At 38.9% G+C, this 19,862-nt stretch overlaps 1 protein-coding gene across 1 annotated transcript in view; it reads right to left on the reverse strand.

Annotated features, from left to right (window-relative positions):
- Positions 1–19,862, reverse strand: part of SLC25A13 (solute carrier family 25 member 13) — a 76,452-nt gene that overhangs the window by 33,292 nt on the left and 23,298 nt on the right. Inside the window, exons 4-10 of the mRNA XM_009484815.2 lie at positions 16,347–16,486; positions 10,024–10,170; positions 8,314–8,452; positions 7,391–7,484; positions 7,130–7,214; positions 4,864–4,948; positions 4,247–4,405 (exon numbers count right to left, since the gene is read on the reverse strand). Of these exons, the coding sequence (XP_009483090.1) occupies positions 4,247–4,405; positions 4,864–4,948; positions 7,130–7,214; positions 7,391–7,484; positions 8,314–8,452; positions 10,024–10,170; positions 16,347–16,486 (849 nt within the window). The remainder of the gene's footprint in view (positions 1–4,246; positions 4,406–4,863; positions 4,949–7,129; positions 7,215–7,390; positions 7,485–8,313; positions 8,453–10,023; positions 10,171–16,346; positions 16,487–19,862) is intronic.

Consider the following 19,862-nt stretch of genomic DNA (forward strand, 5'->3'; position numbering starts at 1 on the left):
AAATGTCATTTTTCTGTTGGGATTATCCTGACACACTGGGAATTTTTCAGTGTTACTATGCATTAGCAGATCAGCAATATGACATGTGCACAAATGTAGGACAGGCTTGGAAATGTCTAACTGTCTCAAAAATGTATGCCTCTCATAACATCAGAGAACAACATTTTGCACATAGGTGGCCTGCTAGTATAATAAACAGCAAACGTTATTCAACCCATTTTTATATATCCAAGGCTCTTTAGTAGCAATTGCCACGTACCACTTCATATTTTACACACTATCACAGTAGGACTCTATGGGAAGGTGAAGGTATATGCAAGACACAGCACCAAGAGCTGCATTCAGAGTTTGCAACATCATACAAGTGACTGTCTGAAAGTAGTCTAAATACATTGTGAATATACATGCAATAGCTCATCCAGCCCAGCTGTGGTGATGGCATTGAGTAAAATAATCTTATTTGGCCAACGTATTTTTTCAGACATCTAACAGTGAAACTTCAGTTTCACACTGTGTAACGGACATGCTTTTCCCTTCATATTAGAAAAACCCACTGACTGAAGGTGTTGCTGCTCAGTCTAGGTAAAATGTTTGAAACCATTTGGACATCTGATAGAACGGCAGCAACAGAATACTGTCAAATTTTTCTACTACACAATTCACACAACAAATTTGACAATTAATCACCAGTTGCCATTCAACACAGCTCCCTCAGACTGGAAATGGGGTATTTCTTGAAGATTTTGTGCTTTAACAGAACGTTGGTGTAGAATAGGCTTGTACTTCCATGCTACAAAAATGGTACTTCATTGCATACTTCTGGAGGAAAGCTTGTGTCACGGTCTTGTTGTATCATTAGCATAGGATTCCACCAGTAATAATGAATTTGGATGATTAAAATCTAAGATTAGAAGGCATCTGAAGTCACTGCAGTGCTAGAAGCACCATCAGAAGAAATAAAACTAACAAGCTGCTTAACAGTTAATGATTACAGATAACAGAGTCTTCCACAGTATTTCCTACCTTTTCATCCTCTAGGAGAAGTGGCTTTAATAGCATGGCTACTGAACATTTTCGTGAGCTACATTTTATCTGTGGTACTTACATTTCTCATAGAATTTCTATCAAACGTAGGTGAAATAATCTCTATTACATGCACTGCTTAAGACTGTAAAGCATTCTGTGACTTACTAGGTGGACTTCTGATTAAAATGATATTAAGAAATGTAGGTGACCTCATCAGTTGGAAGACAAGTTGACAAATGAGAGCTTCCAAAATTTTCTTGTATTTGCATATATATAAATACCTGTGAGTTTCTAAATATGTATTTCAGGTATAAATGTAGACACAACAGTAAATTATAGCTATATGAGATGAGTATTCTTTTCAGCCATGCTGAGAAAGAGACAGATGAAAAATTTATCTCAGATGTACAGTCTTAAAAAAAAAAATGAACCTAACAACACAGCATTTAAATAATGCATATTATAAAAGATTCTACAGAGGATTATATCATTTGGTTTTTTTTTTTTTTTTTAAAAAATCAAAGTATCTTCTCAGTGGAAACACTGATTATCCTTAGAATCAAATTCACATTAAACAAAATTTAGCGCTCTCTTTATATCCACAAGATGGTGTAATTTATCCTTATATGAGATAGTGGTTAAGAACATGGTGGTTTTGCCCTTTTCAAGTTTGGAATAAAATAATGATACAAAAAAGAAAAATCAGTTCACCTCACCGGATGGAAATATGTGCCTTGCATTAAAAATATCATCTGAAATGGCTGAGTTCAGAGTAGGGTTTATAATTCCTGCTTGCTTTCTTACAGTGCGACGTGACAAAGAGATCACTGCTCCAAATGCTTCTACTATAATCTTTTTAAAAGGTTTTGCATCACTATTCACCTAAGCTGAACAACTCTACCAATGACTACTCCCCTCCTCCAGTGGTGAAAAAACCCCATGTCTACTTAACTCTGAACCCACCACAGTGTAAGAAAGAACACCAGTTACCAATGAGCAGCAAAAAGTAACGTACTCTGTGGTCTGTCTTACCTAGTGTAGTATTTAAGACTAGAATGAGATTATTCTTGCTATAACTTCACTGCATTAAATTGGGTGAATATACTAACCTATAAAATGTTCCTTTCAAATTTTCTTGTCCTCCCAAGCTTAACCAGAAACCTTCATTCTGCACTCAGTTGCTCAACTTTCTCCGACATGATCTCCTTAGAAATCAAGCAACAGTCTGAATTTACAGAACTGCACAGAGGTAGCTCCACATTTTCAAGGAGTTTTCTCTATTTGACTCTTTTTGAAGAGAAGTTAAATCAGGGTGCCCTTTAAGTAGAGAATCTGTAGAAACGCAGGTCTCAATTTGCCTCTGAAATGATGGGTGTTCTTTGCCATCACACAATTTCTACTATATAATCCAGAAATGAGATTATTGCCCTGGGTTAGAAGTTCAGCTCCACCAAACTGTTTGAGATTTCACTATTCAATACTCCTTGGAAGACTGAAAAGTAGTAAAGGGGATGGGGAATGGAAAGACACGCTATACTGATGAAGGTTCCTAAAGTTCCCCAAATTTTGCAATGAAAAAATCACTCCAAAACCATGACAAGCAAATGGAGTTAAGAATACACATTTATGACATTTCTGAGGTTTGTTTTTCCAGGTGAAAAAATCACTGTGCTTCAGAGTTTCAATGAGACAGAAGCAGGTAATAGTGGAATTCTGCATATTTATTCTTTCAGGATCTTGGAAGAAGCAGACTTACATTTGCAGGGAATACATTTTGTTCTTTAGCCAATAACTGGGACTTTTTACAATTCTGATTGCTGTAAATCCTTACAAAATAGAAACCATGTCAATACTCTTTATTAAATAAATTACTAGGCTTACTCAAAAAATTGCCTCAAACTCAGTCAATAATAACAGAGCCTTTCCATTTCCAATTGTGCTGAAATAATTACAAAGTCTGTATTTTGCGGAGGAGCTACTTAGCCAACCTCCAGTAACTCAGGTCATATGTTAAAAAGTGCACACGTATCACACCACTTACTTTTAATGTTGTTTCACATGTTGTCTTATAAACTGTTAAGTTTTTTTTCAGGTGCATATAGCTTTCCCAGATCATAACAATATTTTACTGAAATCCTCTGTTCTTCATTCCTGACTCAACTGCTTCTAGCAATTAATTTCTGTCATTACAATATTCTTGTTTTCAAAAGTTAAAAAAAGTTTCTAAGCAAGCCAGCTAAAAATGAAGTAAATAACACAAGTTTCAAATCCTCCCCAATGAATATGGCAGAGGGGGATAAGAGATTTCAGTAACTGGGGTACCAGAAACATAATTTGCTTTATCTCTGTGACAGAGAAGAACTGCAGTCTCATGCAGTTCATGATTCTTTACGACTACTTCTGCATTACCTGAACTTACACCATTGATGACATAACTGGGACAAGGACAAAATAACAAAACAAAAAAAAGCCACCATCTAACTGCAGGCACTTACCTAGGATACCCAAAATGAGGATGATTTACATCTTGAACAGACTAAATGAGCTTTGGAGCTTTCTCCATTGACTACAAAGGGAGCTCGGAATAGCTAACTTCATGACTTGGGTGTATTGGTCATGTATATGACCCAGCTAATCTCACTGGCTGACTCAACAGTGACAAACTAAGAAGAGGTGTACATAAAACTTGATAAAGATGACTATTCCCAATGATTAGTGAAGCACATGCAACTGGTTCAGAGAAACCTTTTTGTCACAAAAGATACCACAAAAGGAGATCTGGTTAATAACAAGGTACCATATTTTCTCTATGTTTTTATGTTTTTAAATAGAAAAAAAACAGGTAAGAAAGAATGCTGAAACAAAAAAACAAAACCAGGTGATCTAACTTCTACCAAACAGGACAAAATATTCTTGGTACTAAGGGCTGTTAAGGAAATGAAAACTTGACTAACAGTATATTTTTGCTGTAGGAAATTGCTATTGTTGCCCTACTGCACATGAGGAAGGAAAGGACAGAAAGGTCCTACAGAAATGTTCTCATTACAATGAGGTTTTAATTATCAGCAAGTTTGCAAACCCTTCACCTATACCAGAATAGAAGCAAATGTGCAAACCAGGTAAAATTGAAGTCTTAAGAAAATAAGCTTAAAAATCCAGAGTTCCACTGAACTCTTGCTAGTATCTTATCGTTACTATATACACCACCTTTTAAACTTACCTCTATAAAGCCCAAAGAAACCTTCATAACGTAGTACTTTCTTGAAGCAATCAAAGCTGTTTTTATACATAAGTTCTCCCACAAAAGAACCTGTAGAGCGCTGGTTTTGCATTCGAGTTTTTACCAAATCAATTGGGTAGACTGCAGTGGCTCCAACAGCTGCAAATAAAATCAAGCTATAAGAAAACATGATTTTGCATTTGCAGTGTTTGACTGCAACTGTCATCTTCCCCATTTGTATCTCAAGTATCAGTTGTATCTTTTTTCTCCATGATATATTCTGCATACATTAAACTACCTCCCACAATTTTAACCAAAAGCACTTCCTGGCCCTACCTCATTATTAATCTGATTCTTCTGAAACTGGTTTGGTGACAAATCAGATAGCAACACCACCTGCAAACTCTAATGGCTCGTAAATTCCAAACCTCTCGTAGACCAGATGACCTCTTCACCTTCCATCTTATAGTCATCCCATCCCTTAGACACAGCTTCAAGGGAAAGACTGAGAAGCCTTCCATACTTAAATGAATGGCAGAAGGGGAAGAAGGGCAGAAGAAAAGAAGAAAAAACCCAAGCAGTGAAGATGAATATTCTTTTGCTCAGCCATGACTAACCTCCAGCAACTGAACCAAGGGCAAACCTGTACGCTGATTCTGCAATCTGGATGAGAACAGGTCGAGACACATCGCCTGGAGCTTTCTGTCAAGACAGGATTTAAAACAAAAGCAAAGACAAGAAAAATAATCAGAACATCGTATTTCATGAGAGAACATCTCATGATCAGACAGATGTAAGTATAAAGATACCTGGAGAAAATCCCACAATACGCTGAGGATTTTGTTTTCTATTATTATTTCTTTTCCAGTGATTTCTAAGTGCCATATAATGTAGCCTCTTCAGATTGAAAGAGCAAAGAAAAGACAGACTGATACTACAACAGAATTATGCAACTCCAAAATCAATGGTCCAAATGTGCATATGAGGGCACACATACTGCATCTTAAGTAATTTATTTTCTATAGATAAAAGCAACTCCCGTGTGGAATTTCTTTCTACTGTCACCAAAACCAGGTATACCTATTACTTCTCAGGCTATCAAAACAAGTACGCAAGCATTGTTCATACATATTAGCTAAAGAAAAATAAGGTTTCATAAAGCACCCCCCCAATTTCATTTTGCTCACAGTCTATGAGTGCTAGATTCAACCCAATGAAAAATAAATTCCAGAGGTGCTCCAGATTTAAAATGGCTAGTTAATGAAAGAAAAAAATTAGGAAGTTCTGCAGGGGTGTTAAGTTTTACATACTTACTAACACTTTTTGTAATACTTTTTTTTTAGGATACTACAAGTAAAAGGAAAAAAAAAATACGGATACATTTTTTCTTGAAAATGTGTTTAGGTTTTAGCTAATATTCCAATGTAGCTGGAGCTGGCCAGAAAAAAAATTGAAGGTATCAATGTAGCTGAAAATCTTTTCAGTCTCAGCATCAAGCAGCTGACATTAAAAAGGAAATGGATGGAAAAATGAGAAAGTAGGACACATGTGCAGAAGAAATGGTAAGATTTAAGCAGGTTCATATGTCCTAGCCTCTTAAAATGGCATAAATCATACAAGCACAGACAGTGGCCCCAAAGCAAAAATTGAAGAAGCTGCTACTTTCACCATTGCATTTTTGGCTACATTTTACTGCCACCTATTGTAACTTACATTACTTGATATTCGGTCCAAAGCAAATGCTTTTAACTCCTTTAGGAGTCTTCTAGGAATAGATGGTGAGCTTTTGGGAGCCAGCTCATTTGAATTCATCCCAGCATAGTCAACATTTAGTCACTGCTCAAACAAACAGAAAACCGCCACCCTAGATACTGTCTTGGAGTGGTGGTGGGGGTGTTCGTATGTAGGGGAAGGAGGAGAAGAAGAAAGAGAAGCAAAAGAGACGCATGTGTACACACACACACACAGGCCTGGCTTATGGCCTGGTAGTCCTAAAAATGTAGCCTGCATCAACTCATTGTGGTCAAACTGGCGTCTCTGCACAGACCCAGAGCAGGAAAAAAAAACCCAACAAAAAACCCCTTAGTCTCACAAGACACAAAGTTAAGACTGCCTTAAAATAGAGACAGAGAGAAACAGAAACAGAGGGTTAGTTTTTAATCTATCTGTATAGAAACTTGTGTCAATAAAAATACGAGATATGCTAAAATAATATGAAAGCTAAAATATCAACAGGTTTGACATTTAAACACTCCTATTTCTTTTTGCCTCAAACACAACAAAAGTTCAACTTCTGTTATACCACTGAAAGTCAATATCCCCTAGTTTTCGGAAATGCAGAGAATATTAATGCTTTTACTGAAACTGTGATGGTAGACTAAACATAATCTCTCCTATTTTGATATTCAGCAGCGCATAAGACAAAGCAGAGAATACTCTGAAGCCAGGAACATGCATGTGTGTTCAGAACAAGGGCTGCCATTTAATAGGCTAGATGCTGAATTTACCATCCGTATTTGAAGCAGGAAGTCTTCTTTCCTCATTAAAAAGAACAAAGAGCAACAGAATCACAAAACATAAACACCTTAATTAGGTATACACCTAACATTTACTGACTGGCTGGATGACACTCATACACATTTTATCTTTCCAAAGTAAATTACATTTAACCTGTCAAAATGCAGCCCAAGAGAAAGGGGCACAAAGAAGAGATGGAGAGGACATGACACAGGTTAAAAATAAACTCTAACAAGACGATACTCCTCACAGATATTACAGAACAGAAGAGAAAAGCAACTTAGCTGACAACACAGAAGGAGGCTGGCTATCTATTTACCTGGCACTGGAAATAGGCAGTAGCATCATACTGGCTTCTGTTCTTACCTGCCTCTGAGCCTCAGCCAGGTTGTAGGGTAGCGTCCCTTCCTCCAGAGGAGCAATTCTTTCAATATCAGCTAATGTCATGCGCCTGAGAAAATTAATTCAGCTTAGCGTTTGCTTAGAGATGGGTTTTCAGATCACAAGAATTTACCTGCACGTGACCACTACAGTACACTCTCCTATACTATAACACCACCTCCCACTCCTTCCAAGAAGGAGAGAGGACAAAAGGGCAGAGACGAGGATAGATAATTCTCCACTTACCCCCGTGGCTCATATAGATCTGCTAACTGAAACAAGATGTCAACTTCCATGGGTGTAACCTGACCAAATTTCTGAGCTGCCAGAACAAACTCCTCTGCAACAGAATAAAAGTACAGAAAAGAAAAACTAATCAAACCAGAACAAATTATCCAGAGCACCCCAGATTGCTTTATATTTTAGTATTAAGTAGAAGGCGTTGGTGGGGAGGGAGAAGGGGAATAAAAGTGACCCACACAAAAGTGTTGCTGCCACTACATAAATGCATGTTTTAAATGGTCTATCCTTCATGCAAATAAGTACAACGCTCTGGTCTTGAAGCTTAGCGCTATCAGCAGGATTTAGGATATTTGACATACGGTATCAATCAGTTGTAGGTCAGAAGGAAAAAAAACAAAATAAAAAGCAAACAGAAAAAAAAACAGGAGTCAAGAGATGTGGAACTTTTCATGCATAGTCCCAGTAGGCCACATTAATGAAACTTTGGCGTTGCACAGGGAATTCTCTATAAAAGTGGTTAGATATAGCAGATAACATCTTGTTCCAAGCTTGTAGATCAGCTTACTGTGCCGCCAATACAAGTTTATGGAATTCTTCAACTACCCTTGAAGGTCACTTTAATAGGCTGCCAATTTGGCAGGAGTCCTAGGAAGTTTTTTAAACTTTTAAATATCTTTACATACTTTCCTCACCCTGCCCCCACCGCCAGTTTACTAGGACCTTTTTTGGATTGAAACAAAATGAAAAACCTGGAGGGTGGACTCCAACAGGAGTGTACAAAACAGAGCGGCGTACCAAGGAATGCTAACGAGGCAGGCTTTCTCTCCCCTCCCATTGATTTAAAAGCATACAGATGAGGTCTTCCCCTCCACCCGCCCCAACCAAATGCCCAAGGAAACTTCCAGACTGCAAACATTTCTACCAACCCTTAGTGACTTCCACATCTTTTCTGTTTCCAGCCAGAGTACTGTAGATCTTTCTAATGAGCTCCATGTTGTTAAGGAGAGAATTAAATCCATTAAAATAGGAAAAGCTGACCTGATGGGAAGTGGTACCTCCAGCAGCCTAGAGTAGAGACAGTAAAAGAAGAAAAGAGAAAGGAGACTGTTATAAGACTAAGGAAAATCTTGAAATAAAGGTTTTCAAACAATGTTCTTTTACAACAGCAACAGTAGCACAGGGTTGCTTTTTTAAAAAAACTGCAAAATAAAGAAAACTATGAAAGATTCTTATGTTACTGAAACTAATCATGACCAGAATGTAAAACTCTCCCCACCCTACAAACCTAAACAAATACATATGCAGGATTATAACAACATAACCAGTAGTAATTTACAAAGTTCAAGTTTCAGTACTGCTTCAGTTGGAAATGTTTCATAAGTTGGCTTATTTCTAGTAATGAGGAAATCTACTTCTACATGTAAAGTATATTACTATACAGAAAATTTCAACAAAATCAAAACATATTCTGAAAAAGGTCAACTGAAACATTTAAATTCACAGGCATTTCAAGTCATGGAAAACCAGCAGTAAGCTCTCAGGCTTATATCAGGCAGTCAAACAAAATGGGAACAATAAGGTTCAAACAGTTATTCATTCTCAAATGAGAACTGAGCCTAAACCTTTATTTTAAAGTGGTGTTGGGTCTGCACACAGAAAAATTATTGGATCAATTCCCTATTTAAAGTATAAGATCAGTGATCAAGCAAATTTCTGAAAACAATGCATAAGCTTGCCAAAATTTAATTGTCCTTGAAGGAGAATCAAAAATCTTATCTTATGTTTTATGAGAGAGTATATGACCCAGGAAAGCTGATAACAAGACTGGGGAGAGAACTGAGGAAGAAAGTATCAGATCTCATTGTCAGTCCCTAAGTCTTCTGGCTATGCTTTTTGCTGTACGCTTCTTCCAATATTCTGTCCAGAGTTTGCAGTTCTCGCCACTTCACACATCGCGCTGGAATTCTCCCTTGCAAGTCAAAGCAGAACAGATTTTTTTAAACCTGGATATAGCCAGACTTTGGATTACTTGGAAAGTACTACTGCAAGTTCCCAAGATTAGAAACTGTGGTCAAAACTGAATGTACCTTTTTTTTTTTCTTCCGTGAAATTGCAGAATTGTAATATTTAATTTGTTTTATACACTTCAAGCTGAAAAAAAGAGTATGCTCAAGTGTAACAACTATCAGTTAATACATAGTGAATGTTCTTGGGTGATGTTTCAGTTCATACACTGTCCCAGGTGCTTGGAAATTACCCTCAGGAGCTTAGAAGTGACATTACAAAGCAAGTCCTTGGAGGATAACTTCCTAAGTGGGATGCAATGGCATTTTGACATATTTGAGACAGTCTACTGTGATGGAGTGACTGGAAATAGTCAGGCAAACTCTACATTTGTACGCCATTACTAAGGTCCATCTACCTGCTTTGACTTTTGTCTCAGGAGACCAGGAACACTGAGGATATATATTCTGCAATAAGAGTTAACTTTCATATGTGTACGTTAATAACTGCTAAACTTAAAAACATGCATCCATAAGCTGAACTACGTGCCACTTAGTGTTCAAGGTACATAAAAAAGGAATCCCACGTCTGTATCCCAGGTCTTTCCCAGTTAGGATACCAGAACTACTCACAGCTACTAGACATTCTTCTACAAATGGTGTCAGCATGTGTGGCCGGATAGTGACCATGATGTCCCTGAAGTCCATAGCTGTGACTCTTCCGGCCTGAGCATTGTCTCGCTGCACAAAAGCTTGTTTTGCATGTTCTAACTGTATCTCCTGAAAACATGGGGGAAAAAAAAAACAGTTAGGTTCAAAATCATCACCTTAATAGTTTGATTGTATATAATGCAATCCTACAAGATATCTCATACTTAACAAAACACGATTACATGTAATCCAATTTGAATAGGATATAGTATGTGTAACTTTCAGCCTTTTCTATCAGTAGTAGTAACAGGCAGAGATCAATCACAAGCCTTATCTGATGCAACCACCTGATAATCTCATTTTGTGATTCAAATGTACCCCTGAGAGAAGAGGGGAGAAAAAAGGCATTTAATCTCTCAAAACGGTATCTCTTCCTACTGTGACCTTCATAAATTAGTTAGACTACTTTCTTATTTTTTTATTTTTCATTTAAAAGAAACAATCCTGCACAGAGAGTAATTTGATAATACATATGAACTTTTCGTTCAGTTCTACAGGTTTGCCAAAACCAGAAATACCTTTTGGTGATGCAGTTAGATTCCCAATCTATATTGCTTTGCTGAACGGAGGAAAATAAATCATTGCCATGTCCTCCCTTTAAATTTCAAGGCTTCTTCACTGGAAATACGGTGCTTAGTCTGAATATATATTCATAATCAGTTATTCAGAAAACGGAATCAGAGCAAAAGTATGTCAGCAATGCTAAGCAAGTCTTGCAGTGAACCGTGACACTATCCTAGTATTTCCATTATATTTGCAAATATATGCCTTAAAAGTTATATTAAGCCAAGATTCAGGCTAGTCAAGAATCACCAGCATGACATATTCACAGTGAATATGATCTCCTGTAAGTTGATATTTATCTCACAGCAGCATTCAAGGGAATAGAGGGTGAAGGGCGAAAGGCAAATTCATCCGGCATAGGATCTGACCTGCCGGAGGCCTACAGCCACAATCCCTCCTTCTGCTCATGCCACGGCCACCAATGCATGCTGCCGCTCAAACCATGCTTGTCTTTTCATTTCAACCTCCTGACGTCTCCAATTTTAATCCTAATTTATAATTAAAACACTGTACTCTGACCTGAAAGGTATGATGAAAACATCCTATTAGGCAGAAGGAGGAAAGGAGTGGGGGGGAAAGGACTCATCAATGTTCCAACACTGCATTTCACTCACAGAATTATACAGAAATTTCTGCTTTTGATGAGAAACGCTTGCAGGGGTTATAATTTGGAGTGTTACAATTTCAGTTCTGTCATGTTTCCTTTACATTACAGCCCCCTATGTGGAGGTGTTACAATTCAGCAATACTATTCACTCTGGCTGGATGCAGCCATATAAGCTTTTGCTTCACTCCAATTGTGACTGTAATTTCAACAGAAATTTGGAAGCAAGCAATTTTGGGAGGTTTACGGTGGGAGGAGCACAAGAACACAAAAAAAACTTCATCAGCTTCAGGCAGGCAGCTACTCACGAGGCAGAGAGCTCTGAAGAGGAGTTAGGTATATTAACTCTTGTATCCCTAAATACTCATCACCTGACAGATGGAAACGTATGAACAAATGAACAAAAATGTTTTTCATTAAGTGGCAGCATCACCAAAGAAAAAATAAATTTAATTCAGCAGAAGGATTACATGGGAAACTGTGAATGTTGCTTTCTTCTCCTCTCATTCAACTTGTTTTAACCACTGAAACTGCTGGCAGTATTGTGCTGGCAGAATCCAGCACTAAAATGCAGTAGAAAACCTGGACGCCACTTGCAGAAGTCCGATCTGTTACCATCTGCGTACACCCATCAGCAAGTTTGGAGGTACGTATACCATTTGTGGGACCTTGGCTGAGAGTGATGTCTCAGCCACAGATGCAAAGCGGGGCTCACGTTCCAGAGAGATATATTAAATGCATGTTTCTTGTCATCACCCAGCTAATTGCGAAAGGGCTGTACAGTTGAGTACAAGCCAAAACACCCCATCCTCTCCTTGCTAACGTGATTCCTTTCAACCTTCTTGGTACATGTGGAACCCACTAGAGAGAAGAATTATCCCACTTGGTTAAACACATGGTCAAGGACTCAGTGCCGCCATTTGCCTGTACTCTCATCAGCTAGGAAAAAGCCACTTAGCTGAAGATAGACAGCAAGACAAAACTCTGAATAGGATTATGTCAGTCGTCTTCTCCCTATTTGCACCTCCTCCTTAGTTCAGAAATGAAATGGTTTAAGCATACTGCAAATAGATACAGAAGACTCATCCCACCTTCTCAGAAAGGTAGGGTCTTTTTAGGCTACAGTTATTTTGAGCTGTGCTACGCATTTTCCAGTTGCACTGAGCAGAAAAAAGGCACAGGGACTTTCAGCCACATGACATTCCCAAACCATGACCATGGCAGCGACACAGCATACAAGAACATGCAGACCGTTACATGGTAACACACTTAGTCTCAAAACTAAATTTCACCTATAAAGTCTGTCACAAAAAAAACCCAGACAGATGTCACTTCTCTAATCACTGTACATTGCATAACAATGTAATAAACTCCTTAAGTGTTTAACTCAAAAGAAAGGCTATCTATCCCCTCAGTCTCCAAGCCTGAAAGTTGAGACATCTCACAGCATGACTAAATACGTTTCAAAATGAGGCTCAGTAGCTACTAGCAATTTATCAGGGAAATCTTTACGAGATGTTCATAACATCACGTGTGCTGTGTATATGCAGCTAATATAAAAATACCACCTTAAAAGAAACTGAAAAACAACAAAGTTACAGTGTTTAGAGATGCTATCTGACTTGCAATAATTTTTATTTTCACCTATTTCAGTCCAATATTGCTTACCTAGACAGATTAAGGTTTAAAGAAATACAATCCTCACTGCTTTGCAATAGAAATTACACATCCTAAAGAACCTTCTCTGTAAACTTAGATATACTTAGAAAACAAGCTTCCCCCTTGATGCTGGAAGTCCAAAATTCTACCAGGTAGCATATGACTTTGTGAAAAACTAATTTGCAAATCATGGCAGGCATGCTGACACCAGAATTTTCATGAAATTATTTCGTATCTAGAGATTTTACCTCACCTTTCACTTACAGCTCATTAAAAGCGTCTTTGCTTTCCACTTAGATAGCAATTTATGTTTGGGTTCCATCCCAATGGATCTACAAGTCATCAGATACGGTACAATCCTTTCCACTGGAGTAGATCCCGGGGTTCAGTTGTAAAGAGTACTACTTTGTTAACTAATACGCTGGGCACAAATAAATTCCCAGACAATGTGGAAATGGATTTACCAGGACCACATATAAGCCTATGTTAAAATTCATCCTGTGGAATAGATTTTTACATGCTGAGAAAGGGTCTGATGTTGCTCTTCGTGAAGCAGACTTGCCACTTAAGTGATGATGCAACATGACCATATCCAAACAGACACAGATGTGAGGGACATATAGTGAAGATACACGAGCTAATTTTAAGGTAGCAAAATGAGAAGTAGGGTAAAACAACACACCTTGAGCTCTGGGTTGATGCAAATACATTGCTAATTGTATTAGAGCCAAGCAGTTTGGAGGCTATATTTTTGGGCATCTCCGTTACTGTAGACCAAGAAAGTGCTGCCAGGATATATTCAGAATCCCACCTAAACTCTTCTTATTTAAAGCCAGAAGAGATCCATCTTGTGCATGGATAAAATATACTAACATTATTTTCCACGTACCTTCAGCTTTGCCAGAAGTGATGATTAGCCCAAATGCTGCGACAGGTAATGAATATGTAACAACTTCATGTGGCATAATAGGACCCAATGTGAATGAATTTGAATCTAGCTGGATTATTTAATTAAAAGTGGCAAATTGCATTGTACTTACAAAGCAGTACCTGAAGCGCCTTACAGAACCATCTGGTCCATGTTAAGTGCAATGTAAAGAGCATTCACACATCAGGAATGCAGAAAGGTAATTTGGTATCCACTGTGGTCTCCTGCTGTCTAAGGGCCAAGGTCTAGACATCAGACCAAAGAGACTGATTCATGCACAGGCAAGAATGTCAGAAGGAAAGGCTGGGTACCAAAGGTTACAGAGCTTAAAGGAAGATTTCTATGCCTGTGAACATTAACTCTCCAATTTGCACTGAGACTCATTTCTGTGCCCAAACTTCAGTATCTGTAATACAATGCTGCAAGGCAAGAATCAGCAAGGAAACTTCTGTGTTTCAAAGATTTACAGTTCTAGAAAGTGGGTAAACAGATGTACCCAATTACTGTGACTGAGCATCCTAACAGACTGTACTGACAGTGGACAACTTCAGCAGAGTCTTAGGACAATTAATTTATTTGAAAGTCCTTACTGCCTGCACCAAAGCTGAGAGCATCTTTACTAGCAGCCTCAGAACTTTTCCTGAATGCATCTCACCTCTCTAGACGACACCCAGAATTGTCATCCTTGTTCTCCACGTTTATGCTTTTCCTCCCTCTTTCTGTCCTGTATGGATCATCAACAAAAGGGCTGCCTGGCTAATGAGGACCACTGAAGTGTTCCAACACAACCTTTTACTCTGCACTGCAACTAGCTAAGATTCACTTTTGCAGTAAAGCCAGTTAAAAAAAAAAAAAAAAAAAAAAAAGAGGCGGGGCAAGACACACCAAAACCAAACACAATTCTCCCCAGAATATGATCACATCCAAGAAAAGTCCTTTTAGACAAGGAAAGAGGAACACCCCTCCATATGATGAGGAAGCCTAGTAGTTGGGACTCATCTCCAAAGTTAGAAAACTCCTGCCCCAGCTCTTGCTTTTCCTAATTCAAAGAAAAAACACAAAAGAACCCAAAGACACAAAGCAAGAACTCAAATCTTCCAAACACCCAGCCATGAGGTTACAGGCTCTTTTCAGCCTGTGGCTCTAACCTCCCTCACCGGCTCCGCACCCCCCCCCACTTTTTTTTGGCAAAAAAGTGTCCTTTTTTTGCATTCTGGGTTTTTCTTCATGTTTTCCTCAGATCTCTAAACAAACAGATCCATGAGGCAAACAGGACTGGTACTCTCTTAAGACCGTGATTTTAATCCACCAAAATCAGGATACATGAACACCAGAACATGTGCCCAGAGAATTTTTTTCCTAATCAAGTAACACACTTGCTTTTTTATCCAAAACAGGTTCTAGTTCACTACTCTCTCACAAAACTGGTCTACGTCTTAGCTACTTAGGAGTTACAATAGTCAATACAAAACCTAAGGGAATATGATTTAATCATGTGATACCTGACGTCCTCTTCATACAAAGTTAATTAGGCTCTGTTCTACAAAGTCAATTTGAAACATTTGTCTCAATAGCATTATCTTAATTATTCCTCATCAAAATGATACCACCTCCTACTGTGAACTAACATACTTGTGTAAACAAGAAAAGAAGAAACCTTGCAGTCTTGAAGCAGGTTCCCATTTTAAAACTCTCTAGTGTAAATACTAATACAGGCATTAAGTATTCAGAAGGAATACAAATAAGAAACTCACGTGTTTTACCACTTCAAGGATCACTTTTCCTACTGGAGACTATTTTTAACAGTACTGCTGAAATACAAATAATCTGTTTATTTTTTTATTAGCACAATATTTTGTTTTCTGTAACAAAGTACCCTAAAGTGTGAATAGCCAAGAATTCCTTGCAAAAGAAAGACTGTATTTTATTCTCTATATACCACATTTCCCTGAAATACTCTTAATTCAAAAAAGGTCAAAAGTAAAGAAGTATGTGGAAAGGGCTTGCAGCAAAACAACATCTTTATTGGATATCAGCACTGAATTAAATACAAATCTGGTAAACATGCTGTTTACAGACAGTATTTCTTAATACCAGTCTGACAACTGGGTCCAAAATGTTCAGTACTGTTATTTAGCATTCTTTGACTCATGCAATTTAAATATACAGGTGATTTTCAGACTTTGAGGTCTAGGTTTTTGATTTCATGTCTCTGTCTATATAACAGTGTAGAAAAGATCACCTTCTGTACACAGGTACCAAAAACGAAAGAAAAGAAAAAAAAAATCCAGCTAGCCTGAATCAGCAGTTTTACCACAAGCATATCCTATTTATCAACACACCATTAAAGTCCAGTACTCTGACTGTAAAAGCCTACACTCAGTCTATCTTGCAACTTTTCTACCAGCGTGGTATTTGGCAAGTTTGCAAATACTTTGATTCTTGCATTCTTCTTATTACTCTTGACAAACTGTATTGTATTAGACCCACCAGTAAAAACTGGGTGAACTCCGCATATGTTAGGTGTCTTTTTCTATCTTTTCCAAAATGCAGCTGTACAAATTCTGAATTCCAGTTAAACGGAATGTGTTGATGAATTGTGGTCTGGCCAAAAACTTGCTTAGCATCCTCTGGGAAGAAAAGAAAAATGTTCATTTAATAATAAAATAACAACAGATACAAGCATATATTTATACAAGTGAAACAGATATGATATTTTCTAACAGGAAAGCAATACTGTTCATACAAATTAGTAGCATATTGTAAAGCAAACCTGATTTTTTTTGTTGACCAAAATCGTAACAAACGAAGTTTTGAACACTGTCACAAACACAATCTCTGAATAATCTCTTTACTTGTCAAGTTTTATACTCACAGCATTTGATTAAAGAGACTCAACTAGATATTTCAAGTTTCAAAGTCAAGCAAGAAAAGATTAAAATTAAAAGACAAATTTATAAAAAGATGACTAAAGCTAACCAATTTTCAGTATAATCTTTTCAAGCTGCTAACAATGAAAGTTTTGTGTCACTATAATTCAGGCTTTTGTATTATTCCCAGAGTTCTCCACATTCAAACAAATCAACTACAAAAATACCAGCATTTCAAGATCCACTTTTCTGTAGTTACCTTACAGGAGCAAAGACATGCAGGGCAGGGGATGGGGGGGGACATGGCAGGCAGGAACACAAACTTACCACCACCTCCAGCACTAAGCAGACTTTAACCCTAGACCTCTGCCACAAGGAGGGGGACAGTGCGACAAGTTTGTTTGATCACACCTAAATGCAAGCTTCATAGTTTAGTTCAGTTTAGTAGTCATAACTGGGCAATGGTTTATTAGGGGCTTGGCAGACTTTTTGGTAATACATGGCATTTTTGGTGAAGAAAAAACTATTTGAAATACAAGTCGTACAATCAGTAAGAAGGACCATGCACATTGCTGGAGCGGGACTGTACGTATTTTAACTAATGGAAACAGCAACAAGATCTGAGGAAGTACTTGTCAAACAACAGCACCCACTTCAGTGTGATAGTCTGTCTCAGCCAAAAATACAGGGCAAAGATCTTCTGAAGACAAGCTCAAGGCCAGAGGTTCCCAACTGCTATCTACCTTCCTAACTGCTGTACAACTCCTCCAGCAACTCCAGCCAAGAGCCAGTTCTTGTCTCCTGCCAGTTCCTGCAGGCATGAAGAGCTGGTTCTCAGGAGACACTCCCTACCCACAGGCAGGGCCAGGAGCTGGTCTCCTGCTCCTTTCACACTTTGTGGAATAAAGACGAGGAGCCCAAACCCAGAGCTCCTGTCTGTCTCTGTGAGCAGCAGAGCTGGAAGCCAGTTCCCAAGCATGGCTGGTGCCTGGGGGCAAGGAAATCAGCACAGCTGTGTGCCTGCCTGTGTGTAGAACAAGCTGGGAGCCACCTTGCTGGAGCCAGCCTCTGCCTACCAGGCAGGCCTCGGAGCAGCCTTCCAGCTCACCCCAGCACCACAAGCAAAGGTGGGAGCTGACTCTTTGGAGCCATGAGGTCTCGTCTCCTGCACAGGCTGAGTTCTGGCTTCTGGTTCAGCCCACGCTGGCCAGGCACGGTGGCTCTGCTGACCTGGGGGAACCCAGCCAGGGTAAAATTACCACTTTCAGGCAAGGAAGCAGGGAAAAGTGAGAGCGGGGTGGGATGGCCAAGAGCCAGGAAGATGTGAGGAAGTCCCCAAGTAAATGTAGGATAAAGACATAGGAAAAAATGGTCCCAAGGAGGTGAAAGGAACAGGTGCCCTGCCACACAGACCCAAAAGCACTGCAGTTGGTGTTACCCACAAGGACAGCTTGTTCTAAAGCATGGGGGCTGTTGATATTCTGGGATTCACAGGGAGAGCGGAGATGATACTGTAAACCTCTTCCCATCCCTCAACACAGTCATCTTTAAAAACACGCCACCCACTGATCCCAGGGAATCAGTGGTGAAAGAACAAGTTGGATTTAACTTACGAACAGAAAGACTGACCCCGTTTAACCTCAAATTCTTAAAATTCAGAACTTCAAGCCCTAATGTCCTATGAGAATTTTCTTCAAGCAACGTCAGACAGTGCCCCCAAGACAGGATTGTTCATTCATGTCTTCAAGCTCCATCACAGCCATCTTGGATCTTGTCTGCCAGCATTCTCCAGGAGCAAAATTCTGCTCTCGGGGCAAAAGGAGGGAAAGACAATCAGTTCAGGGTGAGGTCCTGTCCCTCTACTGAATGTCTTTTATGTAGGATGCTACTGACACAGCTTGAGGCACCTTGCCACATGTCATTGGAGGTCACCTTTATAAAGTTCCTGCTTTCTGCCAGACTTCCTTCCCCACCCCTCAAAAAAGGGAACCAGCATGAAGAAGAGAGACTGTGATGTCAGCAAACAAGAGGAAATGAAGGCTGTCTCTTCCTGGTAGCAACCACTCTGCTTTTCCAGAGGAATGCAGATATTCCCGGAACAGCTCCATTACCTGTCTCTTGCACAGAAATCAGATGCTCACCTGCTTCCTCCTTCTCCCCCATCCCATCCCTGAGTTTCCCCAGACTAAGACACTGATATTGTTTGGATGGGATTAGGAACAAGTCACTGTTTACCAAAAGCTGAATGTTTGGCTCAATTCCAGGTTTGTCTGTGTCAGAGAAAAAAGGTGCTTTCTTACTTGATGTGAGGTAAGAGAGAGGAAAATCTTAGCTAGTATAAAAGCAGTGTCAAATTCCTTTTGATGGGGCCAAGCTCCTAACAATCTTTACTTCAACTTTTAACATATGAAAGTTACAGTGTTCCGTGATTATGCCACTGTAATTTTATTTTAATTAGTTATCATACATTAGCTATCTTGAAGGAACAATGCTTCTTGCTCCCCCAATTCTGTGCCTTGTAAACCCTCCTTAGTTGTGGCCCAAAAAAATTCCAGCTCAAGAAAATCAAACATCAAGAAGTGAAAAGAATGGTAATTTCAGACTAAAGACAATGTTTAATTATTGGCATTACAAATGTCAAAGTAACTCACAGCAATGGAACTTAAAACCTCATCAAGCCAGCTAGGAATGTAGTAAGGTATATATACAGGGCATCTGCATTCCCTTGTCTATTTTAGAGATTAAAGGCTACACACAAGCCTCAGAAGTTCATATAAGTACAAATACCCTTCCAAACAGTCCAAGCAGGAGATGTGCACTTAATTTTTGCTATGACTTGGAAAACACAGACTACCACATTAGTGTAGGTATTTAGTACAAGAGCAAGAGAACTCCCTACACTACTTGATCTTTTCAAAATCATACTGTATATTGATGTCAATATGTCTTAGCAACTAATACCAGCTGCTTTTCTGAACAGAGTGCATGTTGGATTATACAGTGCAGGCAGCTGCCTGGAAGATCGCCTACTGTGCTTCTACTGATTCCTTGATGGCACGAGACACAGTATCCTGTTTGCCACTGCATTTTTACACATACCCTGGACTTCCTTTTCGCAACTGTTTATGGTTCACAG

Source organism: Pelecanus crispus, chromosome 2, assembly GCF_030463565.1.
Source record: "Pelecanus crispus isolate bPelCri1 chromosome 2, bPelCri1.pri, whole genome shotgun sequence".
Lineage (NCBI taxonomy): Eukaryota > Metazoa > Chordata > Aves > Pelecaniformes > Pelecanidae > Pelecanus > Pelecanus crispus.